This window comes from Cricetulus griseus, chromosome 7 (genome assembly GCF_003668045.3).
Source record: "Cricetulus griseus strain 17A/GY chromosome 7, alternate assembly CriGri-PICRH-1.0, whole genome shotgun sequence".
NCBI lineage: Eukaryota > Metazoa > Chordata > Mammalia > Rodentia > Cricetidae > Cricetulus > Cricetulus griseus.
Genome location: NC_048600.1, coordinates 65,285,567 through 65,305,045, shown reverse-complemented (window position 1 = coordinate 65,305,045; position 19,479 = coordinate 65,285,567). Strand labels below are relative to the sequence as shown.

Here is a 19,479-nt window from a genome sequence, read left to right as displayed (position 1 = left end):
GTTATCTGAGTTTCGGGGTACAAGCCTGGATCCTGGCAACATCAATAAGCTTGGCCACTCATCCTCAATATGCCAATTAAAAAGACAAGTAATAGTGAAAATCAGAGAAAAGAGATTTGTATAATGTGTCTTGGCCACAACGAGAAGAGGAACAAAGAGGTTCAGCGACATGCCCTCTTGCTGAGTTGATCTTCAGAAGCTTGGGTTTAAAAAGAGACACACACAGCGAAGTGGCTCTGGTCACTGGGGTCCAGTCTTTCCTGAAAGGTGGTCCCCCAAGTTGTGAAACTGCACTGCGACCTCTCTTTCTGGGAGGCAAGCTGCACCAAGCTTCAGTCTTTGGCTTTTCCCAGCAAGAGACTCCTGGGGAATTTTAATTCTTCTGGGCCTGGTAGCGGAAGAAAGAGTACACAGGTGTCTCTAGAACACCCTCTCCTGACAAGAGCTTGCAGACACCCTCACACTGCCCTTTTCTCTGTCTCTCTGTGTTCTTGATTTCTCTACCTAGCTAGCTGTTCTCCAAACATCTCTTATTCTACTGTCTCCCTACCACCCCTACATCCTAGGAGTCTCCTTGTGTTTTCCTCTTTTTGTCTTTCTCCTTCTCTGTTCTGACCACTAGAATCTTTCCCCTTTTAAACTAATATTTTTCTATGTATTTATTTGTGTGTGTCCGCTTGCATATGCACACACATATGTATGTGTACAGGGGTTGCTTCTCTCTTTCCACCATGTGGGTCCTGGGAATTGTACCCAGATTGTGAGGCTTAGCAGCAAGCACTTTCACCAGAGCCCCAGTAATCCTTTTGAATTCACTTGCCTAAGAATCTCCCCAGCTTTCTCCTGGCAATCTTATGACAAAGCTGGAAGTGACAGATGACAGGAGCAGAGGCTGAATGAGTCAGAGTGTGCCAGCCCAGTGAATCTGAAGGACAGGTGCAAGATAAGGCTTGGTGAGGGGCTGGGGGAGAAGGGAACAATGCTGAGCTTCAACAAGACCAAACTACAGAAGCTCTGCAGAGTCTCTCCCATCCTGCAGACTGGAAAATAGATACCTTGGGGAGTGACTGACAGCCCAAGGCCATGCAGTTAGCTTATGTTAGCAACTAAATTTGCATTCAGAGTGGTGTGAAACCACCAGCTCACATACTGATGTTGGAGGGAGAAAGGGCAGGGCTGGTTGGCCCTGTGGCTCCCATCTGGGTCAGGAGCCCTGAGCTGTTCCCCAGGTCATTCCTAAAAGCCGCCCAGCCCTCTGCATCTGACTCACACTGTGAAGCTGCTTGTCTCATCTCCTGGTTGGACCACAGTGAGGCAGTTTTGTTCAAAGATGCCTTCCCATCCTTACCAACAGAGGACAGGGTTGAGCTCTCTGAAGCTGGACAGCAAAGGCATCTTGGAGACAGATGCTGAGCCCCAGCCTCTGGGGATTAGTGGGCCCATCAAAGTGGGGCCTGAGCCAGCTTGCGCTCCATTAGGGCAGATTAGAATGGCAGCAGAGGTCTGGGCATAGCTGGTGGAGAGCGCAAGCAGCAGAAAGATGCCACCATTCTCTGTATTCTCTTACCACATCAAGTGGTTCACTCTCTTCTGTGGTGGAAGCCAGCTTACTGGGGCTAGCCAGAGTGGGTGATACTACAAAAGCCTATCCAAGCAGAGTGTGTGTGTGTGTGTGTGTGTGTGTGTGTGTGTGTGTGTGAGAGAGAGAGAGAGAGAGAGAGAGAGAGAGAGAGAGAGTTCAATGAATGGGTGGTGTCAAAGCTTCTGATCTCTGAACAAGGAGGACTGTGAATTGTCCACCTTCTTACTTTTAGGGAACATGTAGGCAGGAGAATTGGTGCATCCATCACTGTCTCTAGCACAAGGATGCTGAAAAGCATGGCATCTGTGTCAGGACCCGTATATGGAAATCCATTCCGTCCAACTCTATCCTATTGTCCTTAAGACATTAGCTTAATGGCTACAGGATGCCCTGGTGGTGAATGGCTGCTATCTAAATAACAATAGACTTGGGCTGAGGCGGGTTTACTCTCACCCTGAAAGCTAGATGATATGTGAAGCTACAGAGTGTCTTTAGGATTAGGGAAGTAGTTGCTATTTGCCCCTTATACATGATAATAGAAGTCTTCTGCCATTGTCCCCTACCTTTGGTTGATTACTTAAGATGGTGGATGAATAAATTGAGGGCATTCAGTATGGACTGTAATTGCCCTCCTGATAGCTATTCTGTGTCTCTGACTCTTAACTTTCTTAGTTAGCCTTTCCCTCATCCACACTCCCCCCATTCAGGAACGAACCTGGGTTGCTTGGCTGGTCTTGACCACAGCCCCACAAACACCAGTCCCTGACACGTCTGCCCATCTGAGGATGCCCATCTAAGCCTCACTGTCCTGCATGGATCAGTGTGGAGCATGTGTAACTAAACAATCCCACACTGGTCATGTTTGTCATTGCTATGACAAGATAACTGACAAAAGCAAGACATAAAAGAAAAGGGTTATTTATTCTGTCTCACAGTTTGAGGGAACACAGTTCCATCACGGCAGGAAGGTGTGCCAGAAGGAGTGAGAGGTGGCTGATCTGATCACATTGCTTCCATAGTCAGGAAGAAAAGTTGTATTCAGTTATAGTGCCATGCACATTCAGTGTGCATCTTCTCTCCTCAGCTTAACTGGAAAACCCCTCATAGTTAGAGTCAGAGATGTGTCTCCCAGGTGACTTCAAGTCTATTAAGAAGACAAGGAGGACAAATCACCACATCCCTCATCCCACTGCTGCTCTGTCAGCTTGTCCTTTCACTAGGCTCCTCTGCCAATTCCAAGGCAATAGTAGACCCCTCTGTGGCAGCAGGGTGTGTTGTTTAGAATAATCCATCATCAACACTCATTGTCACCTCCCCTCTGCAAGCTTCTTTCATCCAGCTTTGCACTACTGAAAATGCCCTTCAGGACAAATGCCACATGAATCCCCTGTGCAAAGACTGGACTTTGTGTTGGGGCCTGTATATTGGAAATCTATTTCATCCTGCCACAAGTTCAGATAGCTCAAGTCACTCCTATTGTCTTTAAGATATTAGCTTAATGGCTACAGGATGCCCTGGCCTAGGTGGTGAATGGCTCCTATCTAAATAACAGTAGACTTGGGCCCGGGTGAGTTTACACTCATCCTGAAGGCTAGGTGATACATGCAGCTATGGGGTGCCTGATGGCTGAGAAGTACATGCAGTTATGGAGTATCTTTAGGATTAAGGGGAGTAATTGCTCTTTGTCCTTTACACATGATAATAGAAGTCTTCTGCCATTGTCCCCACATTTGATTGGTTATTTAAGATTGATGCATGAATAAACTGGGTATGTTCAGTATTAACTGATTCTGCTCTCCTGATATTATCTCATGTCTTCATCTTGCCTTTAATGCCGATAGCTAGCCTTCCTTCATCCACACTCCTCCACTCAGGAACAGACCTGGGGCTGTTGGATTGGTCCCGATCACAGCTCAGAAGACACCAGTCCAAGACAGGCTCGTCAGCTATGAGCACCACTCAGTGCTGCCACCACAGGGTAGCCTGGTGGCAACCAGGGAAAATAGCTTACCAAGAGTGAAGCATCATATAAAAGGAGATTTTAAATGTAGGGTACACACAACACTAGCCAACCACAAGTACTAGTTAACCACAAAGCAGAATGAACTGTCATTTGTAGCAAAATGTCTGAAACCAGAGGACATCATATAAATTGAAATAAGCCAAGTGGAGACACACATTGCATGATTCTCTCATATATGGAAAACAGTCAGCCTGGAATAGAAAAGAGCCAGTAGGGTTGGAGATGAATGGGCAAGGTAGATTAATATATGCAGCACATGTGTACAAAATGTCATGGGTCCCACTTACTAATATTTTCTAATAATTTTAAGAAATGAAGCATTGTGGAATGACTGCCACAATAACTAGCAGGTTGTTACCTCAAACATTTAACTTTTTGGGCGGTCAAAACATTTTAAATCCACTGTCTTAGCAAACTTTTGAATTTTCAGTACTTGGTACACAGCAACTTTCGTTATTCTGTGCAATTGATCAAGGATGTGTGTGATGACAATTCCTCTTATTTTACCAAGTCCGTGTATGCTCTGACTGCCATCACTTCATTTCCCCCAGCTCCCATCCATTTCCCCAAGGGAGAAAATGTTCTATATAATAAAAATCTAATGTGTTGATGAGAAAAATACAAGCTGGGGCTATATTTAAAAAGAGACTATGCATGAAATAACATGTTTAGCCCCCAGCTTCATCTTCTACTTTAACCTGGTAAAACAGTGACTTCCCAGTTGGACTCCAGCAAGGGACAATGCCTGGTGGTGACAACCCAATCACAGGCCACAGGCCCTCTGACAGGTTCAAGCAAACTGCTTGGATTCACCAAAGAAAAGAGTTTTACAAACCATGGATGAAATGTTGAAGGTCTGCCCAAAGATGTCTTGATATTCTCGATGGGTGACTTGTGCCTTAGATGACTGGGCTGCCTTACAAAATGGCACAGACTGATAGGCCAACAAGAGAAATTTGTTTTTTCACAGTCCTGAAGGCTAGACGTCTGAAACTAAGGTGGCACATGGGCCAGGTCCTATGAGAGCTGTCCCAGGCTTGTAGATGATGGCCTTTTGGTGGCCCATTGTTGTATACATGTTCAGCCATCTCTTATGTCCTCTTCTCATAGCCCAACAACTCTATCAGATGGGAGCTGGAGTTACTGAATCTTGATGGGCAACTTGAGCTGATGGAGAGATACTTAGAAGATCAGTGACGTGCACAGCTGTTGTGCCCGTGAAGAGTCTTCCAGAAGGACTGCCATGTGTGACAGCAGCTAAGTCCAAAGACACTGCTTTGAATGTGGGCAGAACCAACAGAGAGAAAGCTGACCTGCCTGCACAATCTCCATTCTTCACAGAAACTGTGTCTATGGCCCCTCTAGTGTGGACATTGGGCTCCAGTACTTGTCATCTTCAGTTTTCAAATGGTCACTTTCCTGTGTATGTGGAGTTAAAGTTCACGGTTTCCATTTGCTTTTTCCCAATGGTGTTGAGCATCTTTCATGTGTATTTGCCTATTTGTATATATTATTTAAAGAGATGATTATTCAAATCCCTTTGACCCTTCTTAAGTGTGGGTATCTGTTTTATGGTTGAGTTGTAAGTCTTGGACTTATAGACATATGACTTGCAAAGATTTTTGTTCTGGTATGTGGGTTTTCTGTTTACTTTCTTCAAAATACATAAAATTTTAATTTTGTTGAGATTTGATCTACATCTACATTTTTCTTTTATTGTTTGTATTTGGGTATCACATCTAAGATCTCACAAAAAATTCCAAGGTCATGAAGATTTATAGCTGTCCTGATTAGGTTTTCCTCTTGTTTTTTTTTTTTTTTTTGTCAATTTGACAAAAGTTCCCAGTCCTCTGGTAAGATGGAAACTCAGTTGAGAAAATGCCCCCACCAGATTGGCTTGTGGGACATTTTCTTGGTTAATGGTTGCTGTGGAAGGGCCCAGTCCACTATGGGAGATATCACCCCTGGGCGGGTGGTCCTAGGGTCTAGAAGAAAGCAGGTTGAACTAGCAACCCACAAGAATCAAGCCAGTAAGTCTGTTCCTCCATGGCCTCTGCATCAGTTCCTGCTCAAGTTCCTGCTTTGACTTCCTTCATTGATGGAATGTGACCTGAGAGTTTAAAGCTGAAGCCAACCCTTTCCTCCTCAAGTTGCTTTTGGTCAGTGTCTTATCACAGCAATAGAAACCCTAACTAAGATACCACATATGTTTTATTTTTAGTGTTTATTAGCCCTAACATTTACATCTTTGACTTGTATTGAGGAAAGTTTTGAGTGTAATACGAGGTTGGCACAATTTCAACCATTTGCAAGTGGGTATCCAGATACATACACAGGAAGCTTCCCTGGTGGCAGAAACCTGAATGAAGAGTATAGTTCACATCAGGCAGGTAGAAAGAACAGCAACTGGAGACCAGATGAAAACAAGTATCAAAGTAACAATATCAAGATAAGAACAGGTATTCTTGTTGAAAATTCATGTGTGAAACTCCAGAAGAAAAACAACTTCAGATATGAGGAGGATCAAACTAACACAAACCACTAAGCCATAAACATATCTGGAAGCAGGACAAGATCCTGATTTAAAAAAAATAATAATCTAGCGGGCTGGGGCTCTAGCTCAGTGGTAGAGTAACTGCCTAATATGCACAAGGCCTTGGGTTCCATCTCAGCACTGCAGGGGAAAAAAATGAAAAAGGCCACAGAATTTTGCAGAGAACAGGCAAGCAAGGTGAGCTAAGGGGGAGAAGGGACAAAGGGACAGCAAACACAGCTCTTCTTTCTCACATTGTGCTGTTGTCTGGCTGTGTCAGCTCACCGCATGGAGGTGCTCTCACTGAGAACAGAAAATATTCATGTGAAGTTTTGTATGCAACACCAAGCTAACCCATAATACTCAACTGCGTTACAAAGGCATTTTTTTGTTCACAAAACATCACACATTTGGAGAGGATTACAACACACATCATGAAATTAATACATAGGTAGAATAAAAAATGAAATATTCTTCAGGCCAAACCAAGAAGCAGAGTGACAGAAAGACCTAGTCCAACATTCACAAACTAATAGAGACAAACCTGTCTCAGCCAGTCTTGTTTGAGCCAGAGATGTACTTTATCGGATTAACAATTTAGGAAATGTAATGATTTAGGAAATGCATTTCTGTAATTCACTACATTAACAGATTAAAGGCAAAAACATGATTATCTAAATGGATGCAGAAGAAGCATTTGGTACTATCTAGTGTTCATTCATGATTTAAAACTTTAGCCATCTGGGGATCTTCTTTAGCTTGACAAAAACTATCTACTAAAAGCTTACAGAAGTCCCACACCCGGTATGGAGTCAAAATAATCCTTATGCTAAAGTGGTATGTTTTAGCACGTATGTTGAATGCTTTGTCTGTTGGTGGGTTGGTGTTTGTTTGGCTCGGGGTAGCTCTTTTCCTTCTGGCATACTTTGACAGGAATAGAAGTAAGACTCATTCAGTGTTTGGTGACTTTCAAACCTTTGTGATCTTCTAATGATGAAATTCTTCCACCTTGGTTCAGCAGAAATCCTTCATGTTGATTCCTGGGAGACTATAATACAATCTTTTTCTGGGTTTCTTCTTCGGGCACTGTTCTTGTCTTATGCCCTCTCCCATGTGGACTTCTTAAGTGGCTCTTTGTGTTAATTGCTATCTAGAGAACATTTCTAATTGCAGCTGAATTGCCGTTCTTCAGAATCTTTACAGTGGACAATACGGGATCAAAATTTTCTAAAAAGAACTCAAATAATGTATAAATTTTATTTCTAACTTTTTGCTTTCCCTGAAAATCTGGGCTGCCAGTGGCAATAATAGCGAATATGTCAGTTTATTTGCTTAATATTTGTTTGAAGTACCAGCCAGCAGTGAAAAATTGCATATATTGTTTCTTTTGTAGGCCCCTAAAACCATTTTCTATGAAAGAATGAAAAAGGACAGGCCTCTCTCCATCTAAAACTAATAAGCAACCAGCGCCTTATATTCCTACATTTCTAATGCACACTCACTTTGCCCTTTTTAGAAGTATTACCATTGTAATTATGAATGAATCGTGCATAAAAGCCTGGGAGGAGGTGGCAACTCAAAGGAGGTAGTCCTTAGACTCCTGTCTCCCACTGTGGCACAGGACAGGGTTTCGCGGAGCCTTCTGGGAAATGTAGTCCGTATTGCAAATCAGGGAGCTCACGCGCTCGCGCACGCGCAGTTGAGCCTAGTATGGTTCCCTCGCTGGGCTTATTGGGCTTGCGTACAGAGCGGGCGCGGCTGGGAGCCCGCTGGGTAGGGCTGCGAGCTCGACGAGAGTGCGCAGAGGCCTGGGCGGCAGGTGCAAGCCCTTGGGCCTGACTCCAAGTCGCTCCGGACTCGCGGCCCGAATAGCGGTCAAGGAAGTCGTCGGCTTCAGGTTTGCGAGTCAGGGTGGTCTTGAGCAGTCAGTGCCTGCAGGTTTACTATCCCGGAGCGGAAACTTTGTTTATTCGTTCCTGTCAGTCTTCGGTGTTGGACAGTGTCTTACAGTGAACCCCACAGCCCATATTCTTTTTTGGTGAAGTTCTGTTCCTTTGCTCTAAGGTTTTACTATTGGAAAGGAGTGGAAGGACGCTGGGCATGGAACCCAGGACTTGATACTATTTTGCGCTTTTACATGAGCTGCACCTACAGTCCGTTTTCTCCAAAATTTAAATTCAATTTTAGCTAACCTGGCGCGTATGTGGGTGTGGGTGTGGGTGTGGGTGGGGGGGTGGGGGTCTTCTTGTTAATTTAAGAGACTTTGGTAATTCTTTTGACCAGAGGCAAACGCCCACGAGGATGAGAGGACTAATTTCTAGTTGGTGGATTCTGAAAAGGGTATGCCTTCTGCAGTCACTTCTTTCGCTTGCAATGCCCAAGTGCAGATGTGTGGAATATTTATGCCTTCTCTTACCGCCATGAGTTGCACACCATGGTGCCTTTTATCTTGCTAGCTGTGACTTGTCTTGACTAGCTAGCTTGGTTCGCTTCTCTATATTCATAATTTCTAGTGAAAAGGCCACAGGCCCAATAACAAGGTGTGCTTGCTGGCGACTTCTGTCTTTGGTGGCCAAGGTGTGCTTTTTGTTTGCTTCTGGCTTTGCTGGTCATGCCCAGGTTCTGTCTAGCTTAGGGAGGTTGGGCTGTGCAGATGCCCAGCAGGCATAAGGCGCTGGTTTGGCAAGTGAGGACTGGAAAGCAGTCAGAACGAGTGGACCTCACAGTCTCTTCCTCTACCTCAGGTGTCTTCTCAGGAGGATCAACAGGGGAAGAAAAATGGCCCAGAGGTTGCTGCCAGCCCAGGTTCAGGTGAGTAAAAACCATTTCTTTTTTGAGCTGCCTTCAGACTCCAGAAGGGGTGAATTTATTTCATTCTTTCTTGAACTTCTCTGGGCTTCAGAACCCAAGGAGGAACAGAAGCTGTGAAAGGTGAGGTCATATAACTCCTGAAGGGAGGTTCTTCCTGTCTCCATTAATCAGTTTTATTGCCAATGGCCAGGAGTTACTACCTTCCCTCACTCTCACTTTCTGAGCAGACATTAGACTATCGGGCTGTTATCTGGCCCCCTGGTTCTTGCATTCTCTTGGAGAAGATTTCAAAAAGACACACAGAGCCTCAGCGAGCAAAGTTTTATTAGAGCGGGAACTTAATTTCACAGACAGAGTAGCTGTCCGAGAGGTGGGTGTCAGCTACAGTTTTTAATGTCTTTTTCCACTTAACACTTTTGACTGGTGGAAAGCTTATCACCTGCCTCCCAGTGTACGTTAACCTACTTAAGGTCTTGTGACCTGATTTTAGGACTAGTCTCATCTTCACTTGTCTCCTCAATGCTCATCAACTCTGATATCCTTTTGCCGTGAAGCTAAGATTAAACAATAGAGCTACCAGCCCCTACCTGCATACTCATATTTAACTTCTGCCTAATAACTAGAAGTGATTCCAGGCTGTATCCAAAGGAACAGAAGGAAAAGGTTATATGGCATAAATGCAGAAGCAGAGCACAGAAACCAATAGATTCAAGCTTTGTTTGTTTAAACTTGTCCCCATGCAGATTTCCTGATGATACAAACCATGCTCCTTTGGTGCTTGACTGGCTGAGCTTGTTTTAGTTTGTAAGGAACCCAGGGAGTTTTTACCTTCTTAGTCTAAAGGCTATGGTATTACCATATTCTACTGCCATGATTCTACTCAAAGAAAGGCATGGGTACCACCAGTTCCTTGGGGAAGCTTTTCTGGGTTGAGACTGGCAAGTGACTTAGCCATTAAGAAGATTCACAAACTCTCTGGGAAGATGACTCAATTAGTAATCTACTTGGCACACAAGTCTGAGGATCTAAGTTCGATGCAATGGATAGAACTCAAACAAAAAAGCCAGGAATGATGATATGTTATTTATCATCCCAGCCCTGGAGAGGCAGGTGGATTCCTAGGGCTCACTGGCCAGCTGGCATAGTGAGTCAGCAAGGTCTAGGCCAGTGAGAGACCCTGTCTGAAAAAACAAGGTGGATAACATACTGAGGATTTTGACAGTTGAGTTTGTCTTCTGGTTGACACACTTAGGTGCATATTCAGACACCACATACACACACACACACACACACACACACAGAGAGAGAGAGAGAGAGAGAGAGAGAGAGAGAGAGAGAGAAAGAGACAGACAGACAGAGAGGGGGGGTGGGAGAGATTTGCATACATCTCAAAAGGACAGATTCTGAAAGTAAAGGAGTTGGGGCTGGGGATATTGCTTGTAGTTAGAGCACTTGCTAGCATGCTCAAGGCTCTGGGTTTGAATCTAACTGCTGTGAAGAAAGAAGTGGGGGTCTATCTCTTCCTTTATGTCCAGGGAGGAAAATCAAGCCACGCATATATAACTTACTTTTGCCCCTTCAGGTAAGGGAAGATGCTAAGCTTTGTTGACCAGCTTGGGGTTGCAGAGATGTGCCTTTGACTTGGTAAAGAAAAAGTGAGCTCCTAGCATTTCCACTGCAGAAATGCCTCAGGTGTTGTACACAGATGTCCAGCCTATGATTTGTAGAGTATCAGCAACATGGAAACCACCATACCATTTCCCTTCCTATTAAAAACGAATACATTTCTTAGCCTCAAGTTGTGTTCTATCTTCCTGATTTTGTTTAGTGGTGTCAGGTGTTGTCTTGTAGGGTGCTGTGTTTGAACTTTCTTAGGGTACAGTGACTCACTTACTATAGGAATGTCGTGAATACATGCTGGTTAATGGAGCTGTGGTACAGAAATGCTTGCTTGGCTTGAAACACTCAAAACTCTCACAGAGTTGCTCCTCACACACACTATGTGTGGGTATGTCTGGGATAAGCAGAAATGGGCTTGCTGTTCTAGGAGCCTGTGACATTCAGGGATGTGGCTGTGTCCTTCAGCCAGGATGAATGGTTGCATCTGGACTCTGCACAGAGAAGCCTGTACCGGGAGGTAATGCTGGAGAACTACAGAAACTTGGCTTCACTGGGTAAGGAATTATTGGGGTGCATATTCTGCCATGGAAACACATGATCTACCTGGGAGGAAATGTGAAGGGTATGGCTAGGTTTGGCCTGTGGAAGGGTTCAGTCATCGCTGCTTTTTCCCTCGGCTATTCTGAGAAGTCCAAGTATGACTGAGTTAATAAAGTGCATCTTCTCTTGTGTTTTTTTTTTCTGTCTCCCCAAAACCAGCTCTGTTGCTATGGGTCCCCTCAGCCATCCCACCAAGAGGAATGCTGAGCCAGAGCCATGACTCACACACATCCTTAGGCTGTCTCTGGACATCCTTTAGGAGCCCAGTTTTAGGCTGCTTTCTAAACAAGTTTCTCCTCCTGTGCACTGTATCCCGACCTCAGGGTCTCCTTGGCTTGGACTTCTATTTCAGTTTGGCCACTCGTGCCTTCTTGTTCATGAACAGGGATTCTGTTTTCCAAGCCAAAGGTCATCTCTCAGTTAGAGCAAGCAGAAGACTTCCAGATGGTGGAAAGTGGAATGCTTCGAGGTGTGTATCTAGGTAAGTGGCAGAGGGATCAGGACTTGAACTTGGCATTTCTTACCTACCTGGGCACACAAGGGAATTATGCTCAGAAGACATTGGCCAGGGACCTCCTTTGATGTGCCAGCACATGGATATTTCTGGGAAGGACATGTCTCCCCTCTTTATTTCTGGTCACCTCATCCTTCAGGTTCAGAGGGAGAAGTGAATTCTCCAAGCAAAGATTGCACTTTGACAAACACCTCTTGTCATTTGAGAGCATGAACTACAGGGTAATGTGCAGTAAATGTCTGTCAGTCTTGATTTTTCTACTCTTTCCTTCACATTTACTGCACTAATAACCTATTTTACTTTGGTGGTTTGAACATAACCTTCATGACTGTAGTGCATCCCTCTTTCCACTTTTCACTTAAATGTATCAGTAATAACCTCATAGTATCCAAAATGTGTTGGTGCCACATTAAGGAAAATAAGCCAGAGCACTTGTCCTTGGAATAGTTTTACCAAGAACAAGCCTAGATTTAAATTCTCTACTTATTTCCTCCTGTGTATTTCATCTCTCCTATCTGTAATTTGTCTATTGTATGAGTCTAAATGTGCCTACCTGAATGCTATCTTATGAATCTAGCCCTGTGCCTGTGTGTGCCCCCAGCAAAGGGCTTTTGCTCTGTATTTGTTGAATGTCTCAGGAATATGGGGAAAGAATGAGGGATATTTTACAGAAATCTTTAACAGAGTTTTACAAGGGAAGAAACTTTACAACTTTAACTGACCCAGATAACAAGCAAATGCTATCAAGCAATATCTGAATGCTGCTTTCAACATTTATGACGATATTCATTTTATAATGTTGCTTTTCAACCTAGTTTTTGCTTTACACAAATGACTACCACAACATGCATATGTACACAAATGCATTGTGCACTGGGTCAAGGGCATGGAATTAGATACAGTTACCCATTAGCTTAGGTTGTAAAAGTTGGTTACATGGGTAATCCAAGGAATGTGAGGATGCTTGTTATATTGCTCTCGTAAAGACAGGTTAAACAAACAAGCTGAGTACATAGTAGGATAGCAGTGTTGAGTTTTAAGTTATCTCAAGGTGTCTTACTAACTCTGTTGTGAGGTCCAACAAAAGTTCCAGACTTTTTGAATTTTCATAATAATGTTTCACCATACTGTCTTGGGCTTTTGCTTTGATTTTGTCTGTAACTCAATATCCATTGTTAAGAAAAAACAATGGAAGAATATGGGCTCATGCAAATACATGAGAGAAATGCAAATACATGTGCCAGTATGGAGACAGTTATAGAATTTAAGCAGACTCGTAGATATTCATCAGGCTATTTGTCTTTGTGACAATTCGTAAGCCATATACAGCAGATCCTGGTCCCTGGTATGTTGGCTGAGTTTGTTTGACTCTGAGTACCACATCACAAGTGCCTACTTTCTGTTCTTCTTTAGATTTTGTCTTTGTTTCTGGCACCAGAGAAGAGAATGATTCTCTTGGGCCCTGCTACTTATCCAGATTTCACTTCTCTCTGGCATTCTGAGTCAGTTTTGTCTTGGGTTGCCATTCATGAACTGTCTTCAGATTTCCCTTTGTTTTGATGAGAATTTTTCTCTGAATAATTTTCTCTGATTTACGTGTACAATACACGTGTATGTCTAAGTTTTTTCTTCTCTCCTTTGGAAATAGGCTTTGGGGTAGAGTTCTGGCATTAGATGTCATGTTACCACTCAGCAGTGTCCACTTGTGACTCCACTCTACTATCTTTGAGCAATGAGTGTTGATAACAAGTCCCAGCCTGAATTCTATTTCTCCTGTTTTCTGTACAGGTGAACTCTTTTATAATCAACAGCATGAAAGCTCCTTTGTAAAATATATTCATTTCTTTTGTATCTATTATTTCATTTATTACAGTATTTCCTAAGCATCTTGGCTCTTATATTTTTTTACATTGATTTATTTATATTGTACAGAAGGGGGTTGGGGATAAGCCATAGCTTGAGTGTGGAGCTCAGAGAATGGCCTTCAGGAATCAATGCTTTCCTTCTACCATTTGAATCCAGGAATTGAACTCAAGTTGTTAGGCTTAGCAAGCATGCACCTTTACCCATCCTGCCATCTTGGACCCTAGATTTTATCTTCAACTTCATCTTCTTATCATCCAGCTTAAAGTATCAGCATAGTTACCCCCATTGCATATTGCCTTGGTTTTGTTTGTTCTTATACAGTTCTCATAAGGCCCTAGTTACTTCTTTGGCAATTTGGTTACTTGACTATTGAATGGAAGCCTGTGGGAGATGGCCCTTGCCTTGCTATTGCCTGTAATTCCCTTGGCCTTTGCATTGTCTATTGCAAGAACACTCATTACAACATTAGCACTCTGACAAGGGCCAGAGTGGCACTGCTGAGACTGAAACTGTTTCACAGAGCTCCTGGGGCAGAGGCTCCTCCTCCTCCCTTCTTCCGTCTCTCCCTCCTCTTCCTCTCTATAGTTTTCTTTTGGGATTTACCTAAGTGTACTGGCACTGGTCTGGGTGATGAAACTGAATAGTAACACAAGCCCTGCTCAAAAACAGCTGATGACCAAGACTTTGTTGCTAAATCTAGCCTGCCACCCCATCCTACTGGGAGAGCTGCCATCAGATGTCCTCAGCCCCCCACCCCTTCAGACCCTTCCTGTCAGGCAAGGCTACCCTCCTATTTCTTTTCCTTTGTCCTTGTTCCTAACTTTTCCTAAGATTCTGAGTTTGGATTTGTTAGCTGTGCTCACGAATTTTGATATCATTTTCCTTTATTCCCAGTGCAAGAGTCGCTTACATTTTGTTTCATTTAGGGTGGAAGAGCTTGTTTAAACCCATAGTTTCCAAAGAAGAAAATAAGGAAGTCTTGAAAAATCACAGAGCTGATGATGTTTTTGACTTCATATTGGGAAAAACATATGTAAATGAGGAACAGTTAGAGGAGCAACAAGGCAAAAATAACAAACTTTTCAGCAAAATGCTGCTTTCCATTAGAAAAGACTATACGCAAGAGAGGGGCCTTACAGGTATTGAACTCGTGAGAAATCCTGGTATAAAGTCTCCTTTTACTAGAAAACCTGGAGTCATCTCCAGAGGAAGAAAGCCCCGCTCACAGCAGTACTCTGTTCTATTTAAACCACTGGGAGTCAACACAACGCGTAAGTGTTACAGATGTAACATCTGTGGGAAAGTCTTTCTTCACAGTTCTTCCCTGAGCAAACACCAGAGGATCCACACTGGAGAGAAGCTCTACAAATGTAAGGAATGTCGGAAGGCTTTCAGCCAAAGCTCGTCCCTAACACAGCACTTGAGAGTCCATACTGGAGAAAAACCGTACATATGTAGTGAATGTGGGAAGGCTTTCAGCTTCACTACCTCTCTCATTGGGCATCAGAGGATGCACACTGGAGAGAGACCCTATAAATGTAAGGAATGTGGCAAAACCTTCAAAGGCAGCTCATCCCTCATTAATCACCAGCGGATCCACACTGGAGAAAAGCCTTATAAGTGCAATGAGTGCGGGAGAGCCTTTAGTCAATGTTCATCTCTTATTCAGCATCATAGAATTCATACCGGGGAGAAACCATATGAATGTAGCCAGTGTGGGAAAGCCTTTACATCAGTATCACGACTAAGCAGACATCACCGAATCCATACTGGAGAGAAGCCCTTTCATTGTCATATGTGTGGCAAAGTGTTCAGTTACCACTCAGCCTTGATTATACATCAGAGAATTCACACTGGAGAGAAACCATATGCATGCAAGGAATGTGGGAAAGCCTTCAGCCAAAGCTCAGCACTTATCCAACATCAAAGAATCCACACTGGAGAAAAGCCATACAAGTGCGATGAATGTGGGAAGGCCTTTTCCTGGGTCTCACGACTTAATATCCATCACAGGATCCACACGGGTGAGAAACCTTATCATTGCAAGGAATGTGGGAAAGCTTTCAGTTCTCACTCAGCAGTCAATACTCATCGAAAAATTCATACTGGTGAGAAACCTTATAAGTGCAATGACTGTGAAAAAGCCTTCAACCAAAGCTCAGCCCTTATTCAACACCAGAGAATTCATACTGGAGAGAAACCATTTAACTGTAAAATATGTGGGAAAGCCTTCAGGCAGAGTTCATCACTTATGACACATATGAGAATCCATACAGGAGAAAAGCCTTATAAGTGCAAAGCATGTGGGAAAGCCTTCAGTCAGAGTTCATCTCTTGCCAACCATCAGAAGACTCATAACTGAGAAAAACCATAAAAGTAAAATGCATGTAATAAATTTGCTGAAAGACATTCATTCCATACTGACTGTAACAGAACTCAACCTGGAGAGAAAGTGATGAGTAATATTTGGGGGTAAGCATCAAGTTAGACTTCAGCAAACATCAGGAATCTGTGATGCAGTATAAACTTGCAAATGTTTGGAAAACATATATAAAATATTTTTCACATATTCTTAAGTTTTATTGTCTATAGAGTTGACTCTAAGATTGAAAGATTTATATTTTCTTTCTAGTGATTCAGACTTAACAGCCACCAGCTTTTGTAATGCCATGGGGGCCTGCTGATTTAGGGAAAAGCTGAGCCATGAATCACCAGACTTCAGATGAGTCTAGGATCTATGTTGGACAATGCCTTTCAGTATTAATTAATAAATCTTTTTCTCATTTTAGAAGAATAAGAAAAGAAATCTACATAGGTAACTTGTAGCTACCTCATGGTCACTAAAGTTTGTTTTTTAATACTCTGGAAACAAGTTCTTGTTTATTGTTAAAACCTTTGGTTCATTTTTCCTTTCTCTAAGTCACTGACCTGAGAATAAAATCACTTGTGAGCTATGCAGGTGTATTGTCCTTTGCACTGTCTCCCCACCATTTACCACCTCTGGTTCAGACCTAAAGGCACAAAATGCCTTTTAAGTCACAAAATGCATGGTGTCTCTACTTGTTTTTCTCAGAAAGTAGTTACCTTTGCTGCATTATATTGTGAAGTAAAGGCTCTTCAGACAAATGCTTTTGAAATTTAATTTACATATACATACAGTTAGTTAGAAATGAGAAATTGTGTCACAGTGTAGCCACAGAGAGCACAACTCATGGTCCTGGGCTGTGCCTACTTCCTTGTGCTTCCTGTAGCAATTGTGCACTACTTATCTAAACTCCTGGAGTCAGCTTCTTAGTCTGTAAGAGATTTTCAGAGCTTCCTGAGTCTTGTAAGCCTCCTTTCTCCTGTTTCCATTCAAAGTAAATACAAAGCACATAACACTACCCCCCCCCATTCTGCCTCTTCTGCAATGTTCCCTGTGTCTTGGAGTAATTTATGGCTAAGCATTGAGTGTATGCCACAGCAACAGTTCTTATTCTCAGTACCATGACCAATTGTGATACCACAATAACTACTCCCCACTGGGGAGGGGTGTTCCCCAGGTTAGGAGACATTACAATCCCATGGTTAAGAGACTGCACTACTCTTGCAGAAGACCCTGGTTCTATTCCCAGCACAAATACTGGGTAATCTATAGGTTCCTATGACTTCAGCTCCAGGGGATCCAAGGCTTCTGGTTTCCATGGGCATCTTTACTCACATGTGCACACACGTACACATACTTAAAAAAAAAAAAAGTGTTCCCCTACACCAGTGTTAACAGAAGTGGTAATCTATGTCCATAATCAAAAATGTTTCAAAGGTATGTAATACCTATTAAATAGCATAATAGCAGTAGCCTCCCCACTGGGGACCAGGATCTCCCCAGCCACAGGTTTTGTCCTGAAAAATGAGTTTTCTCCTAGGGAGCAGGCTTTACATGAAAATGGCAAATACTGGCTGCACCCATATTAGTTGTGTCACTGTTTTACCAAAGAGCTTATCTTTCCTGGCATACTCACGGCATCAACACATTGTGTCCATAGCTGAACAAGACTATTGATATCAACTCCTGCCCCGACCAGCAGCCTACATAGTGTTTTTCAGCACTATGAAAGTGAGATAGCATAGGGGCAGGATCTTCCAGCCAGATCCAAGCCTGATTTCTCCATGTCCTTCAACTAAAGTATGTGATATCTTCAGCAACAGGGACTTCCACTTAGTTCTGGGATGCAAAAAGCTGTAAAGACAATAAAGTTTGTAGCTTATGAGGTCATAGGGCCTCTATGGCCAATAATACCGAGAGAGGCAACACATGCCTGGAATTGGGATTTTCACTCAACAGTCTGTGGCTTCTCAGAGTACCTCACTTCAGCCATGCATGGGGGAGGGAGGAGGTATTGAAACACATGTCACTGCTGGGTTTGCTCTTCCAGATGATTTTCCAGATCAGAAAGATACTTGAGAGAGTTAACATTATGTGTGTTTTTTAAACTAAAGGATAAGTGTGGGCAGGCTCTCTGAAGGTCCATTGCTACCTGTTCCAACCTGCTACAGACCACAGAATTATACAGTGAGAACACAACTGACAAGTCATGGAGCTAACCCACCAAGGATCATTTTCCGATCAAGGAGGCCCTCATGCAGGGTAGTAGGAATATTCGCTTTGTATGAATAGTCACTGTCCTTACTGTAAATTCCCTGTGAAGCCATGACACCCCTCTCTATGGTGGGATTCATAACCCAAACTCCAGCAGTGCATTAATCATTTACTGGGCACATTTTTCCCTATGCATTGGTATATTGGATGATTCTTCCCAGATATTATTAAAATCCTTTACAACTACAAATAGTTCTCAGTTTGCCATAAATATAGTTTACTAATTGATTATTAATTATAGATATACATTATTGGTTATACCTATCGATTATGGTTATAAATATAGATTATAGATATACTGATTAAATATCAATATAAATTATTGATTATTAATTTCAAAACCATTATCATTCTTCCAATCATCTTCAGACTTTTAATTACCCACATTACTCTCTGCCCTAGAGAGATTTACATGCTTTTTAAACAAAAAAGGGGCAGATGTAGGAGCCTTGAGCGATACAGCAGGTGTTAATTCTTAATAGCCTACCTTGTTCTCTTACTCAGACTACTGCACACAATTAGTTCACTTTCACCTCAGAGCAAGATCAAACTAGACTAAAGCCTTTCTTTTTGTAAAAACAAAAGACAAAAAACTTTACAGCTTGCACAAGGTCAGAGTCACAGATGTTTACCAAGGTTACTAAGGAAAGCATGCTAATTCTTCACTTGCCAGTCTGCTAACAATAGATCTGTGTCTCAAAGTTGTCATTGGTTTTGTCTCCTGTCTGGTCATGGTTTTGCTCCTATGACCTTGGACCCTTGTGTTGCCATGGAAAATGGCTCAGCTCCTTATCTCTTCCTCTAGGAATGTGCTTTTGACCAATGAGAGAAACTTTATCACTTCAAGGCTCCTGAAGAGGAAGAGTTCTTAGAATAGAAGAAGAAGCAAGAAGTGTTATGCCCAGATCACGGAACCCCCAAAAATCCATCACCAAGGAGGTGACTCACCAAATGCAAGAACAAAGGTTTCTTTTTATTTCAAGCTGCAGTCTGGGTTCTGCTGGCTCGGAGGCAAACGGAACACCACTTACAGCTGAGAGGGGAATTTTAAAGAAAAAGTTCAGAAGACTGAAAGTCTTGAGATTACAAAGCTTCTATGGTTACACAGGATGAAACAATAACTGTATGTTTAGGCAGGATGCAATTAAGCAGGAAATTGTAGGGGAAACAAGTTTGATAATTATCCCCTGGGCCAGGGGTTTTTACAACTGGGAGTTGATAGCTATCTGGTCTTTTTTAGGACAGAAAATGTTGACACAGTTTGGGGGTGTTATCTGGTCCCAGGCCTCTG

The 19,479-nt window shown here is 42.8% G+C and overlaps 1 protein-coding gene across 1 annotated transcript; it reads left to right on the top strand.

Annotated features, from left to right (window-relative positions):
• The first annotated feature begins 8,916 nt into the window (after nucleotides 1-8,916).
• Nucleotides 8,917-15,923, top strand: Znf879 (zinc finger protein 879). Its single transcript, XM_035447802.1, is given in 4 exon segments — nucleotides 8,917-8,943; nucleotides 10,997-11,123; nucleotides 11,555-11,650; nucleotides 14,476-15,923. Coding segments are annotated over 4 exon segments (1,698 nt in total).
• The last annotated feature ends 3,556 nt before the right edge of the window (nucleotides 15,924-19,479 follow it).